This window comes from Pseudoliparis swirei, chromosome 23 (genome assembly GCF_029220125.1).
Source record: "Pseudoliparis swirei isolate HS2019 ecotype Mariana Trench chromosome 23, NWPU_hadal_v1, whole genome shotgun sequence".
NCBI lineage: Eukaryota > Metazoa > Chordata > Actinopteri > Perciformes > Liparidae > Pseudoliparis > Pseudoliparis swirei.
In genome coordinates this window covers 20,323,013-20,339,174 of record NC_079410.1, presented here as the reverse complement: position 1 = coordinate 20,339,174, position 16,162 = coordinate 20,323,013, and the positions used below count along the sequence as shown (strand labels likewise).

Genomic DNA, 16,162 nt, shown 5'->3' with positions numbered 1-16,162 from the left:
ACGCCGGCGTTCCGCTCGGATCACCCCGGCTCGTCTCGTTTCAGCTCACTTACTTCTTTCCCCGCGGCGTGTCAAGGGCCGACTTTGGCGTCTTTGAGAAAAAAGAGGGGGGGGGGGGGAGTAAAGCCCTACAGCTTTGTTAGGCGGCAAGTTAACACATGAACCCTGAAGATCCTTTTCATTTCACGGCGGCTTGAAATTCAACCCCCCCACCCCCCAAAAAAAGGATCTTTTCATTGGAGGGGTTATGGTGTAACATCCCTCCGCTTTGAGCCTATTGATGAATTAACGGCATGCTCTTAATCCTCTGTGATGTGTGTCAACCACGCATCAGACCGTCTCCATCAAAGATGGTGAACACGGTGAAGACCACCAGGCACACTGGCCGCTTACGTGCCGTTATAATGGTACGATGTCTCACTTTTTTGGTACGATAAAGCGTTTCTGGCAATCGACAATGAATCACCTCCCGTCAAACCGAAATAGGAACGCTAAATGCGTTTCTTTGTTGCGGGCCAGGCTCATAGTGCTTACTGATTACAGAGCTGGTTTTTACCAGGCTAGAAAAAGAACACCTGCCACAAGCTTAATGCTGCTAAAAGCTGTCTGTGATCTGGAAGTTTCTCTCCTCTACCATACCAAACACTTTGGCTACAGGCGTATTATTTGTGTATCTTGGTTTATGAAATTGTGTAAGCGATTGCATCTTTTTTTACTCCCCCTCCCCATCCCGTCATATTAGTTTAGATTATTCAATTTAAAGATCCCCGTATTGTAACACGTTCTTATGTCTTCTTTATTATTATTATAAAACAGGTATAAGTGCGACATAAATCATGTAAACGTATCGAATCAGAAACTGCTTTTTAAAAGAGCCGTCAGGACTTCCATACCGTTGTGATATCACAACGACACAATATGTCGACAATTTCACACTTTAAAAATGCAAATACATGTACATTTGGCTGTTTCTTTCCGGTTGCAGTGTATGTGACAGTGGGTGTGACATCAGCTGACAGGAAGTGAAGAAGCTACACTCAAAAAAACGATTCAAGCCCTTCTTAGAGGTGACACATTTAAATATTGTTTGATACATTTAAATAAATCAACTACAAAACGAAGATATTTATTTTGAATGGGTGTAACACAAAATGTATGAATACTTTCATTTATTAGATTTATTTAGGTTACACTCACAAAAACGATTCAAGCCCTTCTTCGAGGTGACACATTTAAATATTGTTTGATACATTTAATAAATCAATTACAAAAATAGATATTTATATTTAATGGGTGGAACACAAAATGTATGAATTCTTTCATTTATTGGATTTATTTAGGTTAGATGGTGTGCATATCAACTCAAAATAAATGTGTTTCATTGAGGACTACCCTTTGCGCATGCGCCAGCTGAAAATCAGTTGTTTACAAGGTGAGGACACTTTCAGGACGGTACGGTGGTGTAGTGGCTAGCACCGTCGCCTCAAAGCCAAAGGTCTGTGGGTTCAATTCCTAGTCGGGGCTTTCCTTCTGTGAGGAGTTTGCATATTTTCTTAGTTAGTTAGTTTATATTTTGAGTTGGACAAACACAAATTAATTTAATTTAATGAATATCGTTATTTTATTTTAGATGTATTTGATACAAATGAGTTGGACTAACTTAATTACATTGTATTGCACTGATGTGCAAAATTTGAGTTGGAGTTGCATATAATTATTGGATGGAAAACCTGCCAACAATTTAATTGAGTTCATCCAATGAGTCATTTCTTTGAGTGTAGCAACGCAATCACTTTGAAATGTGCTAAAACCATCGAAATATAGAATAGGAGTGGAACGGGCATTTAGCAAGAGTACTAAAATAAAAACGTATATACGACTCCTTTAGAAGTCGAGCCAAAAGACACCAAAAGGACGCCACGTGGTGGCCCAGTTGGTAGTGTTGCCGTTACTCAGCAGAGTGAGCGGCGGTAGTCTGTTTGGATGTGTGAGAAAAACACCACAGTCACAGCCGACTGTGGTGCTGAGTCGGCCTGCCTGGGCACGGCACAGCCACGCGTTAGGACGGGTTGCTTCATCCAGCAGCACATTCCTTCTCCACGGCATCACCGGCGTGTGCGTGCACGTGTGTGTGAGTGTGCGCACGGACAGGTTGTGCTTGAAGGTTCTCCCCCACCCCACACAGCGCTCATCAATACTGTCATCTGCACGTCTCAACAAGCATTCTCGTGCAGGAACAGACAATGTTTTATTAAATCTCGATCACATTTTTTATTTAAATGTGCGTGAGTGATCTGTATTGATGGAACCAGGCCTCAAAGACAAAAGTCGCTGATGTTGGTGGAAGTCATGGAGAGGGTGGGGGACAACCAGAGTCCAGAGGGCGGAAGAGCCCAGTTGGGTTTTGCTGTGCAGCCAGGCAGCGGAGTCCCCTTTTGTGGGGCAGTAATGTGCCGTGCGTGCCTCTTCCTTAGCCGGTCCGACACACACACACACACACACACTCGCGCGGCCCATTCTGGGCACGTTAGCACGCGGCCACCGCAAATTGCTTGCAGATTTTTCACACATAGTAACGTGCTGGTTCGTAAACTCGAGAGAGCATCACTCCACTCCAGCGAGTGTGGGGTACTTTTTGTGTTGGGTACTTTTTATGTTGGGTACTTTTTTCCATCTCCGCCGTCTTTATTTTTATTTATTTTGTAATGGTTTATTTAATAAGGGACAGTGCACATTGATAAAAACATTTCAGTAAATGTGCCAGAGTTAGCCAAGAGGCTATTTTTCATCTGTAGTCCCAGTTTAAATGATTACCAGGAATGATTACTGTATAACAATGGAGGGTAATGTAGCAGGCATGTTCTGATTACAAAATTGAACCACAGCGAGCTAGAGGAGACATTCAGGGAAAAACTTTATTTTTGTTAGAGCGGGAGAGATGGGGGGTTGGAAACTTCTTGTAATATAAAAATGTTAGAAACTTAAATTCTTCAAAATGATATAAGACCACTTTTGAATGCAATATCCATACATCGTATGAATCCAGGAGAGGACTCTTCGGCAAATGATTGAATCTCCCCGCGTCTCCTCCGCCACCTCCCTCCCATGCTCTCTGGCTCCGAGCCGGGAGGTCAGAGGGAGAGCCAGCATCGGGCTCCACCCAGGGGTCTTGTCCACTCAGGGAGGGGGGGGGGGGCAGAGGAGGACAGAAGAGGACGGAGCCGGGGCCCCAAGCAGCACAGAGCTGTGCTAATGAAGGGGAAGGCCGGTCGGGAGGGTCACTCAGACCACGGTTTAATTGGTCTGATGAGAGGCGGTGGATATAGGCCCGGGCAAGGTCCGGGGGGGCCACAGGGGAAGAGCGGGGCCGAGAGGGGATGCCGCCAGGCATTGTGGGGGTCAGAAAGAGGAGAACAAGTTTTTTCACGAGTTTGACTTTTTTGAAGTTCAAGATAATTAGGAACGATTGGAGACAACTTCTAATCTGGGCATTTAAAAGGGTGGAAAAACTGGTTTGGAAAAACAAAAAAATAGAAGCCAAGGATTTATCATAACAAAAAAAACAACAACAAAAATAATGCATTTCACCATGCCAGAGTTTTGATTATTTGGCTTTAGGATTTGGACTTTACAGCAAAGCTAAATTTCACCTCCATTGTTTCACGTAAAAGCCAGACGAGGTAGCCTGAACATAATAATACAAAATTTAAAAAAACACATTCTTAATTGTGCTGTAATTCTAATTGCAGGCCTTTTATTTGCCTTTCGTTTTCGAGATTGACTTTGTCAGCAGGAAGGACGGCCCCCTGCTATAGCAGTTTTATTTGGTCTGAATGTTCATTCATTTATTTGGAACATGTAAAGCGTGTGAGAGAATAGAATAGAAGCGTACAGCCTGTATTTTCTGATAATTGGCATTGGCCTAGACAGAAGTGTTCCACATTGCATAGAAAGCAACATTATTGGAACTAATTTAAATTTCTAATAATTGTTTCTAGCTTTATTTGAGTGCTTTTTTAAAAACAAACAATTAAAAGGAAAATTATTGACTTAAATATTATAAATGGTTATCAATTGGAAGATATTCATGACAAATTAGAAAAACTAAAGAACTATTTTAAATGATGAACCCTCCTCTGTGGCCCACTAATGAATCAAACTCTTTCTTTTTTTTAAGAGTAATGAGCCTTTTCTCTCCTCACTGAAAGAGTTAATCTGAAGTTGGCAGCCAACTCCTTCGTCTCGGTCAGACGTGCGGAGAATAAAAAAAACAGGACTTCAAAATAATTTCTTTTGTCTGGTCATAGCCTGTTTGAATTCAGATGAGTCTTTTTTGTAGCACGTTTTAAAAACATTGAAATCGACGCTTTTGCAACGGATGAGGGTGGGGGGGGCTGATATATCAATAATTATGAAAATATCATAACAGCACAGATTTGAATATTTACGTGTTATTTCTTTTAGATGGACAGACTTTCATTTTATTTTTTCAGTTCTATGAATATGATAACAAATAAGTGCAGGCTCCAGCATCCATGATAATTCATGTATGCGTCACAGCTGGGATTCGGGGCATTCAGGGCCTCATTGGGAAGCTCGTTCATTTGACTTCACGCACGCAACGTTTCCAGCACATATGCACGTATTTCGGGCTCCTCTCCCTGAACTCATTGACGTGGGGTTTTAGTAACGGTTTAGGACAATCCTGTCGCTGGCGGGAACGTCAGCTCGTCTTTTCTTTTTTTCTTTCATCATGTTATATTCTTGGCAGACTCCGTCATTGATGTCTTCGCCCTTTTTTTGTTGAGTATATCTCAAGTGCCCTCGGAGAAGGGAGATGCACGGGATTGGGGGTGGGAGTGACGGTGCATATTATATTGTCTTGGTTGAGTTTTTTCCGTCGTATTAATAACGGCGACTGGATGCTGGAGGGAATTAGCCAGAAAAGAAAGAATAAGCAAGGACTTTAATTTGGGCTGTCATATTAATTAATTGTTTAACATTCGTCAGTCTTGAAATGTGACCAAAAATGCATCACATGCAGAGTGGATGCAGTTTTCATTTTATGGGACATTTAAGGTGACGGGATGACAGCCACCGGAAAGCTCGCGCGCGCGTCAGATATTCGCGCCGCCTGTAAAAAGATGAAGAAGAAAGCACCGCTCGCTCCGGCTGCTAATTGATAATAAACCCGAATTAACAACTAAAGTCCACGCGCGTTTGGGCTTAATTTAATTTCCAGGTAAAAAGATTAACCGACACACACCTTCCGTGATGGTCTTATGTCGGCTCTATAACCTCAAATAAGCGCAGGCGTCAACCCGGCGACCCGAGCCGTGACGCGGGCCTGGTGTGGCGCAGCTGATAGCACAGACACGCTAATCTACAGTTAAGATAACCGTTTCAAAAGGCTCCCACGGACAGTTATTCCTGGATATATTCATTTTTTCTTCCTTTCAGGCAAATATCATAGCTAAGGAAACTGACTTAACCCCCTTAGTCAAATTCCAGTGACATTTGAATGCTGGTTCATTTGCATGTTGGCAGGGTCAGGCAGACAGACTTCACTTTTTGATTTTTTTTTTTTTTACTGAAAAGCATAAATCACATTCAAGTGCCAGTTAAGTTTCCTTTTTTTAAGGTGCGTCACAGGTGGTGATGGGAAATATATTGAACTGAGGCCATATTTCTCTCTCACGCACACTCACGTACACACACACACACACACCTTTTTGTTGCTTTTATCTAACCACGGCCGATGACACTCAAAAGCGGGGGAAAAACTCGGAGGTGTGCCCCGTCCTTCACTCTGTTAACAGATGATGGGGGGGGGGGGTCTGCGTTCCATCAGGCTGATGGCTGGAAGGAGAGCAGAGGCCATGGCGAGACAGAACGGAGCTGGTGTTGACTGCCTCTGCCTTTTGTTCCCGCCTCTTACGCGATGTCGCCTCGGCTTCCACGAGAACGGCAATAACCATCGGCCGCCTCTTTTCCCAGAGATTTGCTCGCTATTGTCTCCTTGAAGAGCTGGCAGAGACGTCTCTGAGCTGGGGGGGGGGGCATTTTTGTGAATTGGAACGTTTGCTAGAAACACGGCTCAAATATTCATTCAGAACGTCCTTGTGATCAGTCGACCGGCGTCTCGATTAATCGTGGAAAGTGCCAGGCGGCTGTGATATTCTGATTTTATTTTCAGTCAACGGCTTTTGAATTACCCAACAGATCCTCAGTTGTATCGTCGCAGCTGAGAGGCTCGAGCTTCAAAGCAACAACCCGACCAGTTGCAGGTGAATCCCGTTGAGTGGAGCACATGACCGAACACATCTGAATAGGGTGGGTTCTTTTAACCACAAGCCTCCTTCCCCAAGTCTGTGATTCAGCAGCACTTCTGCCTACAACCTTTTCTGCGGAGCGGATACCCCTGAATGACATGACATTGTGCCCAAAAGCCCTCCCGAGAGTCCAAAAAGGGAGGACGTGGAGCAAATGTATTCTTATTTAATTGTGTTCCTGCTTACCATTTCTCTGCGGGCGAATCCCGGTTTCCCCCTTGAATCCCTCTCCCCGGTTCTCCCCTCTAACTCAACCCCGTCATTGATTTTTGTGTCGTTGTGCACAGTCGGCGGAGTGCGGCTGTCCCGGGTTTGTGTGTGTCCCCCCCCCCTCTTTTGTTTGCTGTGGTAAAAAAACAAAACGTGAGCAGCTGCCGGCGGTGGTGTCTGGAGGAATTCTTGAAGCTGTATGTCCTCTCTTTGCCATCCTCTGCCAAGGTGGCATTATGCAAGCCGGGAGAGTAAGGGGTAGAGGGAGGGGCAGGGAGACGGGAGGAGAGGAGGGTGGAGGGGAGGCGACAGCGGCCACGGTAAAGATGGAGGCAGGCTGCGGGGGATTGGTGCAGGAAGAGGACTTGCTCCCTTGAACTTTGCCTCCATGTCAGAGTGGAACTTGTCGATTTGGCAAAATTGCGCGTCGTCGGGACAAGGCTGCTCCTACCCTCCCACCTGCTCTCCCTCTCTCTCTCATTGCTGCTACACCACCCCCATCCTCCCTCCCTCCTTTTCTCTTCTCCCTCCCTTTCAGCTCTTGAAGCTAACGCATTGGCTGGGCTACAGGCGTCTGGTTGCCAAATAGGTGGGCCCTACTCGCGCTTGGCAAAGGCTCAAGCAATGGTCGGGGAAAAGAACGCGGAGAGGACGAGAGACGGCGAGCGAGAAACGGAGAGAGAGGGAGAGAGAGAGTTGGAGAGAAAAGGGGAAAAAAAAGAAGCAGCACTCGGCTCTGCCAGCGGTCGCATGCGCTCGTCCAACATTGATTCGGCGCTCTATTTTTTCTGGTTTTTTTTCACCTTCTCGGCCTCCCTATTCTGTGCTCTGTTCTAGCTGCACCCCCCCCCCCCCTCCCCCATCTGCGCACTTGCGCGTGTGTGAGAGTGTGTGCGTGAGTCTTGCGCCGCCGCGGCCCAGGGATCAGAACAGACACCACCACACTTTGCCAAGGATTCTTTTTTTTTGTTCACGGTTCGTGGAAAGCACTGTTTTATTTTAAGTGCATCCATCTCGTCGTTGAATTTTTTTCTTCTAATATTAACATTTCTATTTTTATTAGACAATATTTGTTGTTACAATTGTTTTAATTGTTTTTGCTGGTTGTGGCCCTTCTATAAAATCTTCCTTTTTATTTTAAACTTTGGCCCACTGTTTCTTGTTATTATTATTATTTATTTTTTACAACCCCCCGCCCCACTGCCCCATCTACTAACTCTCTACAGTCTGCCAAACGTGCGTTTGCTTTACATTGGGGAGGGAAGAAAAAAAAAAACTGGTGCAGGAGACTTTTCTTCTTTTTTTTCCACTTTAAACGCTGTGCCAAATTTATGATGAGAGTGCAAAATGGTAACTACCAGGCCGTCTGTCTTCTATAGCACACTGTGGTTTTCTGTGGTGATTTCTGTCTGCTTTCAGTTTGTTGTGGAAATGTGAGTCTGGTTGCAGCTCCCCTTGCATGCATAGCAGAGAGAGAGAGACAGGACATGGTATGGCCGATCTCTTAGCTGCACATTTCAACAGCGGTCTCGTGGCGGCAAAGCTTGGCGGCGGTGAGCGACCGGTGTGTGGCAACCCTGGCACGGGAGCGCTGTGGCGAGATCTGGGCTTTGTTGCCCAGAGATATGTAGTGAAGGTATTACGGTGCAGCGGAATAACTTTTTTTTCCCTTCTTCTTCTTCTTCTTCTTCTTCTTCTTCTTCTTGCGGCAGAGAACTGGGAGCGCAACTTGGCTCAGCTTTTCTGTTTCTTCTGGATTAGAATTAGTGCTTTTTTGTTGTTGTGGTTTGTTGTTTTGAATATTTTGGTTTGTATTTACAGTTGAGATTTATTGTTCATCGCTGCATATTTATTAATATTATTTTCTTATTGGTAATAATGATATTTAGACTTTTTAAATATTTATTTATTTGAATTGCTTTTTTAAAATTGCTTATATTTTTTGGGGGTATATTGTAATTAACATGTAATTTAGCTGACAATGTATTTATTTTCATATTTTCAGTTTTGTTGAAATTTTCACGATTACTCTTTTGCCTCTTTCCATTTTTACATTGTCTCAGTATTTTCACAGTTTTCTTTGAATAATTTGCACTCTTTCAAATTAAAAAGCTTTTTTTGCCTCCTAACAACACAAGTCTCTCCCTCTCGCCCCCCCCCCCCCCCCCTTTCGCCATCAGGATGAATTTCATCCCTTCATCGAGGCCCTCCTCCCCCATGTCCGTGCCTTCTCCTACACCTGGTTCAACCTGCAGGCCCGCAAGCGCAAGTACTTCAAGAAGCACGAGAAGAGGATGACCAAGGACGAGGAGTGCGCGGTGAAGGACGAGCTGCTCGGCGAGAAGCCGGAGATCAAGCAAAAGTGGGCCTCGCGCCTGCTGGCCAAGCTCCGCAAGGACATCCGGCCGGAGTTCCGCGAGGACTTTGTGCTCACCATCACGGGGAAGAAGCCCCCCTGCTGCGTGCTGTCCAACCCCGACCAGAAGGGCAAGATCCGCCGCATCGACTGCCTGCGCCAGGCCGACAAGGTGTGGCGGCTGGACCTGGTGATGGTCATCCTGTTCAAGGGCAGCCCCCTGGAGAGCACGGACGGCGAACGGCTGGTCAAGTCGCCCCAGTGCTCCAACCACGGCCTGTGCGTGCAGCCGCACCACATCGGAGTGGCGGTCAAGGAGCTGGACCTCTACCTGGCCTACTTCGTCCACTCGCCAGGTACGTGTAACAAACACACACATCTCCATGAGCGACTTCTCTCTCACACACACACACACACACACACACACTGGTCGGTTGGTGTGCACACTTTGGCATGTGAGTCACAGATTAGACCCTGTCCTCCCAGCTCACTAAGACACAATGCCAGGCTCTAATGGCAATAACATGACATTTAAAGTCTGCCCAGGATCATCTTTTTAACAAAAATAAATAAATAGACGTTTCTATCTGGTTTTAAAGTAGATTCTGAGAATTCGGCAACCAGGCTTAAACCCTTTGTTTACCCCGAGATCTGTTTGCATTGGTACATTTGTTCAAGTATTTGCGCGCAAATTTGTCCAAATCCAAATGTGCATGTTTTCCAGTGCCATGTGTAAACAAAAGCATCTGCGAGCCTGTTTATCTCTCTGTGTGTGTGTGTGTGTGTGTGTGTCATGTGTTTGGTATCCATGTGTGTTATTGTGAGATTTGGTGTGTATCTAGAGCAAGAGTGTGTGTGCGTGTGGTCTGGAGTTCAGTGACAGCTGGCTCGGTCCCAGGTAGTTTAGGAGGCAGCAAGAGTCTGCAGCCTCGGCCTCTCTGCACACCCACACACACACACACACACACACACACACACACACACACACACACAGTTGAGACTTTTCTGTCTGCGGCGGCGCGGCTTTTGTTCATAAGACGTTTTTCTTTTCCATATTCGGCACACGTGTTTCCTGCTGTGGCCTAAGAGTTAAAATAGAGAGTCATGTGGACACAAACCTGTCTCTATTCTCTTCAGGTGGGAATATTTCTGGTGGAAAAATGTATATTAATACTTTCATTTCATGCCTTCATTAATTCCTGTCTCTTACCAAATAACAACACTAAAATAAATTATAATATGAAATAACAATTTATTTCCTGTTTGTTTTTGCAAAAAAAGGAAAGACACTTCTAATAAAAAACAAAAATACTATATTGTGTCATTAAATAAAAAATTCTATCGATATGAGTAGATCTGTTATTCATTGCAAATAATCCACTGAAATAGCATCAAAAAAATAATAGAAGAAAAAAATGAAACGTGGCTTTTAATCTAGTGAACCAGCTGTTGACGGTTGTGTCGGTGGTGCTTTGTGTCAGACAAACAGTGGCTCTCATGTTTAGCTGTTTGGTGTGATTTTATCATATTTGCACACCATATTTGCCGATTTAATAAAGGAATTAGCAAATATAAGTTTAGCCTTTTTCACTGCGGGTCTGCTTTTGCAGGTCGAGTCAGGTCTGTTATCTCGGGTCTCCATTTGCTGGACCTCAATTCTTCCGCTCGGCAGGGATCCCCCAGCAGCACCACGCCGGGCTCCTTTCAGCCCCGGCGTGTAACTCCGCTTGAGCGTGCCGGGGGCCTCCGCGGGCGCCTCTTCGTGATCCACAATGCGCCGTGGCGGAAAAAAAGACGCGGCTCCGATTAGCTCCCAGCACAGCGGCCTGGTGCCCCTCGGAGTCACGCCTCTATTATTTATTTATTTGTGTCCACCGTGTGCCAGAATCCAGCAGCCTCCCCCCCCCCCCTCATTTATTTATTTTGCACATATGTGAGCATTCTTCCACAAAGATTTCACAGTCGAGAGTTGACTATAGGCATGTTTTTTGTTGTTATTGTTTTTAAATTGGGGGCTGGTGAAAAAGTTCGTAAATGAAGTAGCACTCTGCATCAGAGGGGGACAGAGACACCATCAGGAGATAAGAGAGATAAAGCAACAAAAACATCCACTTGTTGAAGCAGTCTGGGGTTAACCAGAGTTTACAGAAGGACGGGGCCGACGCTGGCTCCGCTCTAACCTTCGGGGGTGGCAGCGTTACAGTTTTATTCTTAGCTCCTCTTTCCAGGGTGTCCGTGTCTTGGCGGAAGCTGTCGGTCGCCAGCGCGCCGATGGTTGGACCGCAGCCCCCCCCTGTGCAATTCAGTTCTCTCTCTCTCATCCCCGATGATGTCACTGTTGCCAGCTGCAAGCGGCGTGATTGACAGGACAGGAGATCCACCCCCCACTTCCCTGTCTCTGCTTCCCCACAGTCCAGTATGTGTCTCTGCTTTTGTCCAATTATAGACGGGGGGGGGGGGGGGGGGGATCACAAGCGCTCAACTCTGATCCCAGCTCCCGCTCTGTAGCTGTGAATGCGAGGTCCCGATACCAAAAATGTTCTTTGGACAGATACCTGTCCGCACACATGGGAGGGAGATAAGAGCGAAAGAGATGGTGGGGGAGTGGTCTGAGCTCATCTTTGATCACATGTCTGTCCTACACGAAACACCGGCTCGCCAGTTGGCTACTGCGGGCCTTCCCCTTCCTTCACCCAGAGACCCCCAGATCAGATCGTGTTTTTCCGCGAGGTCCAGCGTGAGTCACGTTTCGGAGCCGATTCCACGCGGCTTTCATTGAGCTGGTAATGATGCAACGCCGTGTCTGGTGGAGCAGAGAGGTGACCTGAACGCTGCCAGACCTATTCACCCATCAGTGTTCTTTTGTTTCGATTTCACTCCCGACATCACAATCGACCGCCAGAATATCTTTTTTTAATAGAGGCGAACAAAGAGAGGAATGGACAGGGCGGCCGGACTCAATCCAGTCCATCAAACGCACATCTCATCGGGTTCGCCACAATATCCTGCGTTAGCGGCATTATCAGATGCAGTCACATAATGAGACCAAACAGGGTTTAATCTCGCATCACACCAGCAGTGAGGTTATGTTTGCAGGAGGAAGAAAAGAGACTAAATGACTAAAATGGAGAAGAATCTTTTTTAATTGAAAAAACATACGCTGATCTGTGTGCAAAAAACAAGGTCCGACACTTTTCAACGGGAAACTTTCTTGTGCTTCGTAAAAAATAATGCGGCCAATAAAGTGACGGGACACAGAGGCCTCCGGCGGCCCCGCTTTTACACAGGCCCCGCTTTTTACAATCTTTTTTTGTTTTGTTGCAACATGTGTGTTGTGTGTCGTAAACGGAGGTAAAGAGAAAAGAACCGCGGAGTGTGTAAGGAATCGCTCGTGAGCAGATCATTCCGGTAGGATCGAGGGTTTCCAGATGAATCGGGTAAAAGAGACAAAGCCGCTATGCCAAAAAAAAAAAGGATCTCTCCCAACTTTCCACCTCTCTATATTGTCCGACTGCTGAGCAGCTCTTGGTAGCGGGCCAACCCGCTCCATACTCCCTGTAATTATCCAGTTTAGTGAATAATACTGGGGAGGGATACACAAAAGAGTATGTGATTGAATTAAAGTCTAATTTGTAACAACGGTCAGGTCTCCAATAGAGAAAGGGCCCGTACCAGAAAGTCCCCTTTGTGGGCGACATGGATTAGCTTTATTTCCCAATTTCACTGTACAGTGATTTTTAATTATTTTGTGTAATGAAGGTTAATAAATAAATGCGATGGTGTCTCTTTTGCAATTTAGAAGCTCAGCTCAGTTCACCTTTGTTTAATATATGGTAGCTGACATGGAACAAAGAGAAATGTATTAAATTCTAATTTGCTAGTTTGTACACATTAAAACATGAATGGATACAATACAGTAAAACACATCCAGTAAAAGACAAATTAATGTATTTAACTGTGTTCCTGAATGGAGTTTTTAATTACAAAACAGGAGAACAACAGTGTTATTTCTTTCTTTTTGGGGGGGGTTCGTTTTCAGCGTGCAAATTTGCATGACCGGTCCTCGTCTCTCTGTACCGGCGCCAGGCCTGAAATCCGTCTGTCCAACCCCCCCACCGTAGAAACATGGGTATCTCGGGCAAAAGGGAGAGAGAGAGAGAGGTGAGGACATTGGAGGAAAGCGTCTCTTTTTACTGGGCCGGCTCGGATCGGTCCGACGTCGCGCCTCTCGGCCCAGTGGAGCAGGAGAGGGAGGCTGCCCTGTAATTGGGACAGCTCTTTCCATACGGGGGGAGAAAAAAAGAAAACCGGGCCGGAACAACCGCCGAGCACCAATCCACCTCCCCCTCCCTACCCGCCTGCTAGTGGCTCGATTCTGTTTTATTTACAAAAACAACACAAATTGAAAAAGAAAAACAACCTTTTATTCAAGAAAAAATAATCCTCTTATATAAACAATAAAATCCTTGAAATGAACACTAATAATGAACACCTTTTAAAAAAAACATGTGTCGGCCTCATTGTGTCATTTATTGGTAATAAAATGTCAGTTATTGCTGCTGGAATGATACCGAGCGCTGATATTAAAGTGGAAAAGAAAGACGCAGAATAGAGATGATGCAAAATGCCACGGAGGAAACAAAGGGAGATGTAGGGGGGGACGGGTGGGGGGGGGCAGATATTCAGGCTGGTGGGGCTGGTTGGCAGCGTTTGGCACACGGAGCCTCGGCTCCGTTTAGGAGCTGCCAGCTTTTTTCAAGCTGACACAGTCCCTGCCAACTTCCCTCCTTCTGATCCCTTTCTTTCTCTCTCATTTTAACAATATATATATATATTTATTTATATCCCTGTTTTTTCCACTGAACACTTCTTCTCCTCTGCTCGTCCCTTTACATTCACTCCCGTGGATTTTTATTATTTTCGCCAGACAAATGGCCGAGCTTCATAACGCTTTGAGTTCTACGGAGACGCGTTGGGAAAAAAATTACTCATTGTTCTTTTTTTTCCTTTTTTTCTTTCTTTCTTCTTTCCCTTCTTTCAAAAATATTTTCAATCGTTTTCTTTTTTCGAGCAGAGCGATTACTTTTACTCGTGTGATGGTGCTGCTGTGGATTCAGGTCCAAAACAAAATGGAGGATGAAGCGCTGATCCTCTCCAATCAGAGGAGAGAGAGAGCGATTTCACATGTGGATACCCCCCCCCCCACCCCACCCCCCTGTACTCTCTCCACACCAAAAAAATACTAAATGCCCGCTGAATTAAATTTTTTTTTATGTGACTCTAAATTCTGCCTTTTGCATGTTCTTTGGGTTTGACGTCTTCTTCGTGGTATTTCTTTTTCTATTTTTTCCAGGCAGACCAGGAATAATGGTAGGCCGAGTGTAAGGACTGATGGCTTTAACATGTACTGGACAAGACCGAGGGGCCGTGACTGATGGGAGAAGGCGTTAAAACGCTGGGGCATGGATGGAATTACTCATTAATCATCAGAAAATTAGAGCCATTATTAAGGGAGAGCAAACAGGCTCTCTAAGTGTGACAGGCCCCTATTCAGGACCAGGACCAGGAGCTTTTCATGGATCCATCAAGACCTCGAGAGCCCCCGCTTTTGTTCAACCCCTTGAAATAACAAGAGTGAATGGGTGGGGGGGGAGGGAGGGAGTTCTGTTCTCAGTGCGACTCTGCTTTCTTTATTTTTGGCATATTTATGCTTATTTAATTGTAATTTGAGTCGTAGTTTGTAACTTGTCTGTGTGGTGTGTTTTAAATGCACCACAAAGCACAGAAAGTGTTTCTTCTCTGATGCAGGGGGAGAGGCGGGGGTTAACCAAGCGCTAACTTTAAAATTGTTGAGGAAATGTCAATAAAACAAAGTGGTTTGTCTCTGACGAGGGACAAAGAGACTCGGAGAGGATAAAGGAGACTGTTTGGCATGAGGACGACGTGGCGGCAGTCAGGACCACAGCTCGGTTTCCTGTGGCTTTCGAAAAGGATGAAAAGTCCACAATGTTTTTATTCAGCTGACCCAGTTTTATTCTCGTCCAACGGGTAGAAATATGGAAGAGATAACGAGGAGAGAAGTTTGTCAAATTGCAGTTGTTTGTTTGGGATTTAACTCTCAGAATAATACATGTGCAATATTATAGTTATCTACATTTTTCATGTACATTTCATGTTCTTGTTGTAGACTTTAAACCTCACAAATGACAGAAGCCATCACGCCCCCCCCCCCCCCCCCTCCGCATGTGAATGGGTAGAATAGTGTTGCCATGGCCACATAGCATTTATCTTCATTTAAAAAAAACTCAGTGCACCTTTCCTGGGCGACGTCCAAGCGGCGTCAACAAGCGACCTGGTTGACAGCGCCGTGCGGGCGACCCGCAGCGGCGAGCTGTGCCAGAGGAATCCGCTCGGATCTCTTTCCGGTCCTCAGCGGGGCGCCTCGACCCGCTTGAGCCGCTTGAGTCTAAATAGGAGTCAATGGCAGCGCGGTTCCACTTTCAAAAGAGTGGGCAAGTGGAAGGATATTAGGTTTTCTTTGTGTATTGATATACTCTTTCTGGATATATAAATAAAACACATTGACCAAGTGAGACATAAAAAAATAAAAAAATATTGTAGTTTTAGAGTCGATATTTCCCTTATTTAAGTCATTCACACATTGTGCCGGGCGTAGTTCCGTCCAGGGGGCTTAGTTTTATCCTCTCAGCTAAGATACAATTCATGATTTACAAAGCAGGGCAGCCTGTGAGATGAAACCAAACACGGCTCTGAACCCTCATTGTGTATAAAACACAACGTGTTTGAAAACCAAATGTTTTTCCTGCTTTTCTTCTGACCTTTCTTTTTCAAACCCGCTATGTAGAGAAGCATCACCTCCTCATTAGCCTCCAGCTGAGCTGGCACGGGGGAATAAGGGAGGAACTTTTCCCCGTTTGACGTTGCATGGCCGAAGTGATGTATTGCTGCTCTTTTTAGCCAAATAGGTGTAACGACCTATCACGCTGTGTGCACACCACAGTGCTGCTCGGGGTCAGTAGGTCCTCGGCCTGCAAACGCTTTTTAGTTGAAAAAGTTTCACAACTGTTGTAAATTTGCAGCGCTGAATCGTTCCGATTAAAAATATATTCACAGAAGAGCGTTTTGCATTCCAAGTGCGATCCTTGTGGTCTCCAGGACCCCAAACACAACATCAGGGATACGTAAAAACCCTCAAATTAGGGAGTGACGGCTGTTTACCTCCAGTTGGCCGGATTGTTATTTA

General features: G+C 45.4%; 1 protein-coding gene across 10 annotated transcripts in view; it reads left to right on the top strand.

Annotated features, from left to right (window-relative positions):
* The window catches only part of LOC130189231 (nuclear factor 1 X-type-like), a 129,898-nt gene that overhangs the window by 35,622 nt on the left and 78,114 nt on the right, over positions 1-16,162 (top strand). For 6 of the 10 annotated variants that reach the window (XM_056407984.1, XM_056407982.1, XM_056407979.1 and 3 more), the window contains one exon: positions 8,723-9,254. In XM_056407984.1, the coding sequence (XP_056263959.1) occupies positions 8,723-9,254 (532 nt within the window). The other 4 variants (XM_056407985.1, XM_056407977.1, XM_056407986.1 and 1 more) reach the window with 4 other exon arrangements.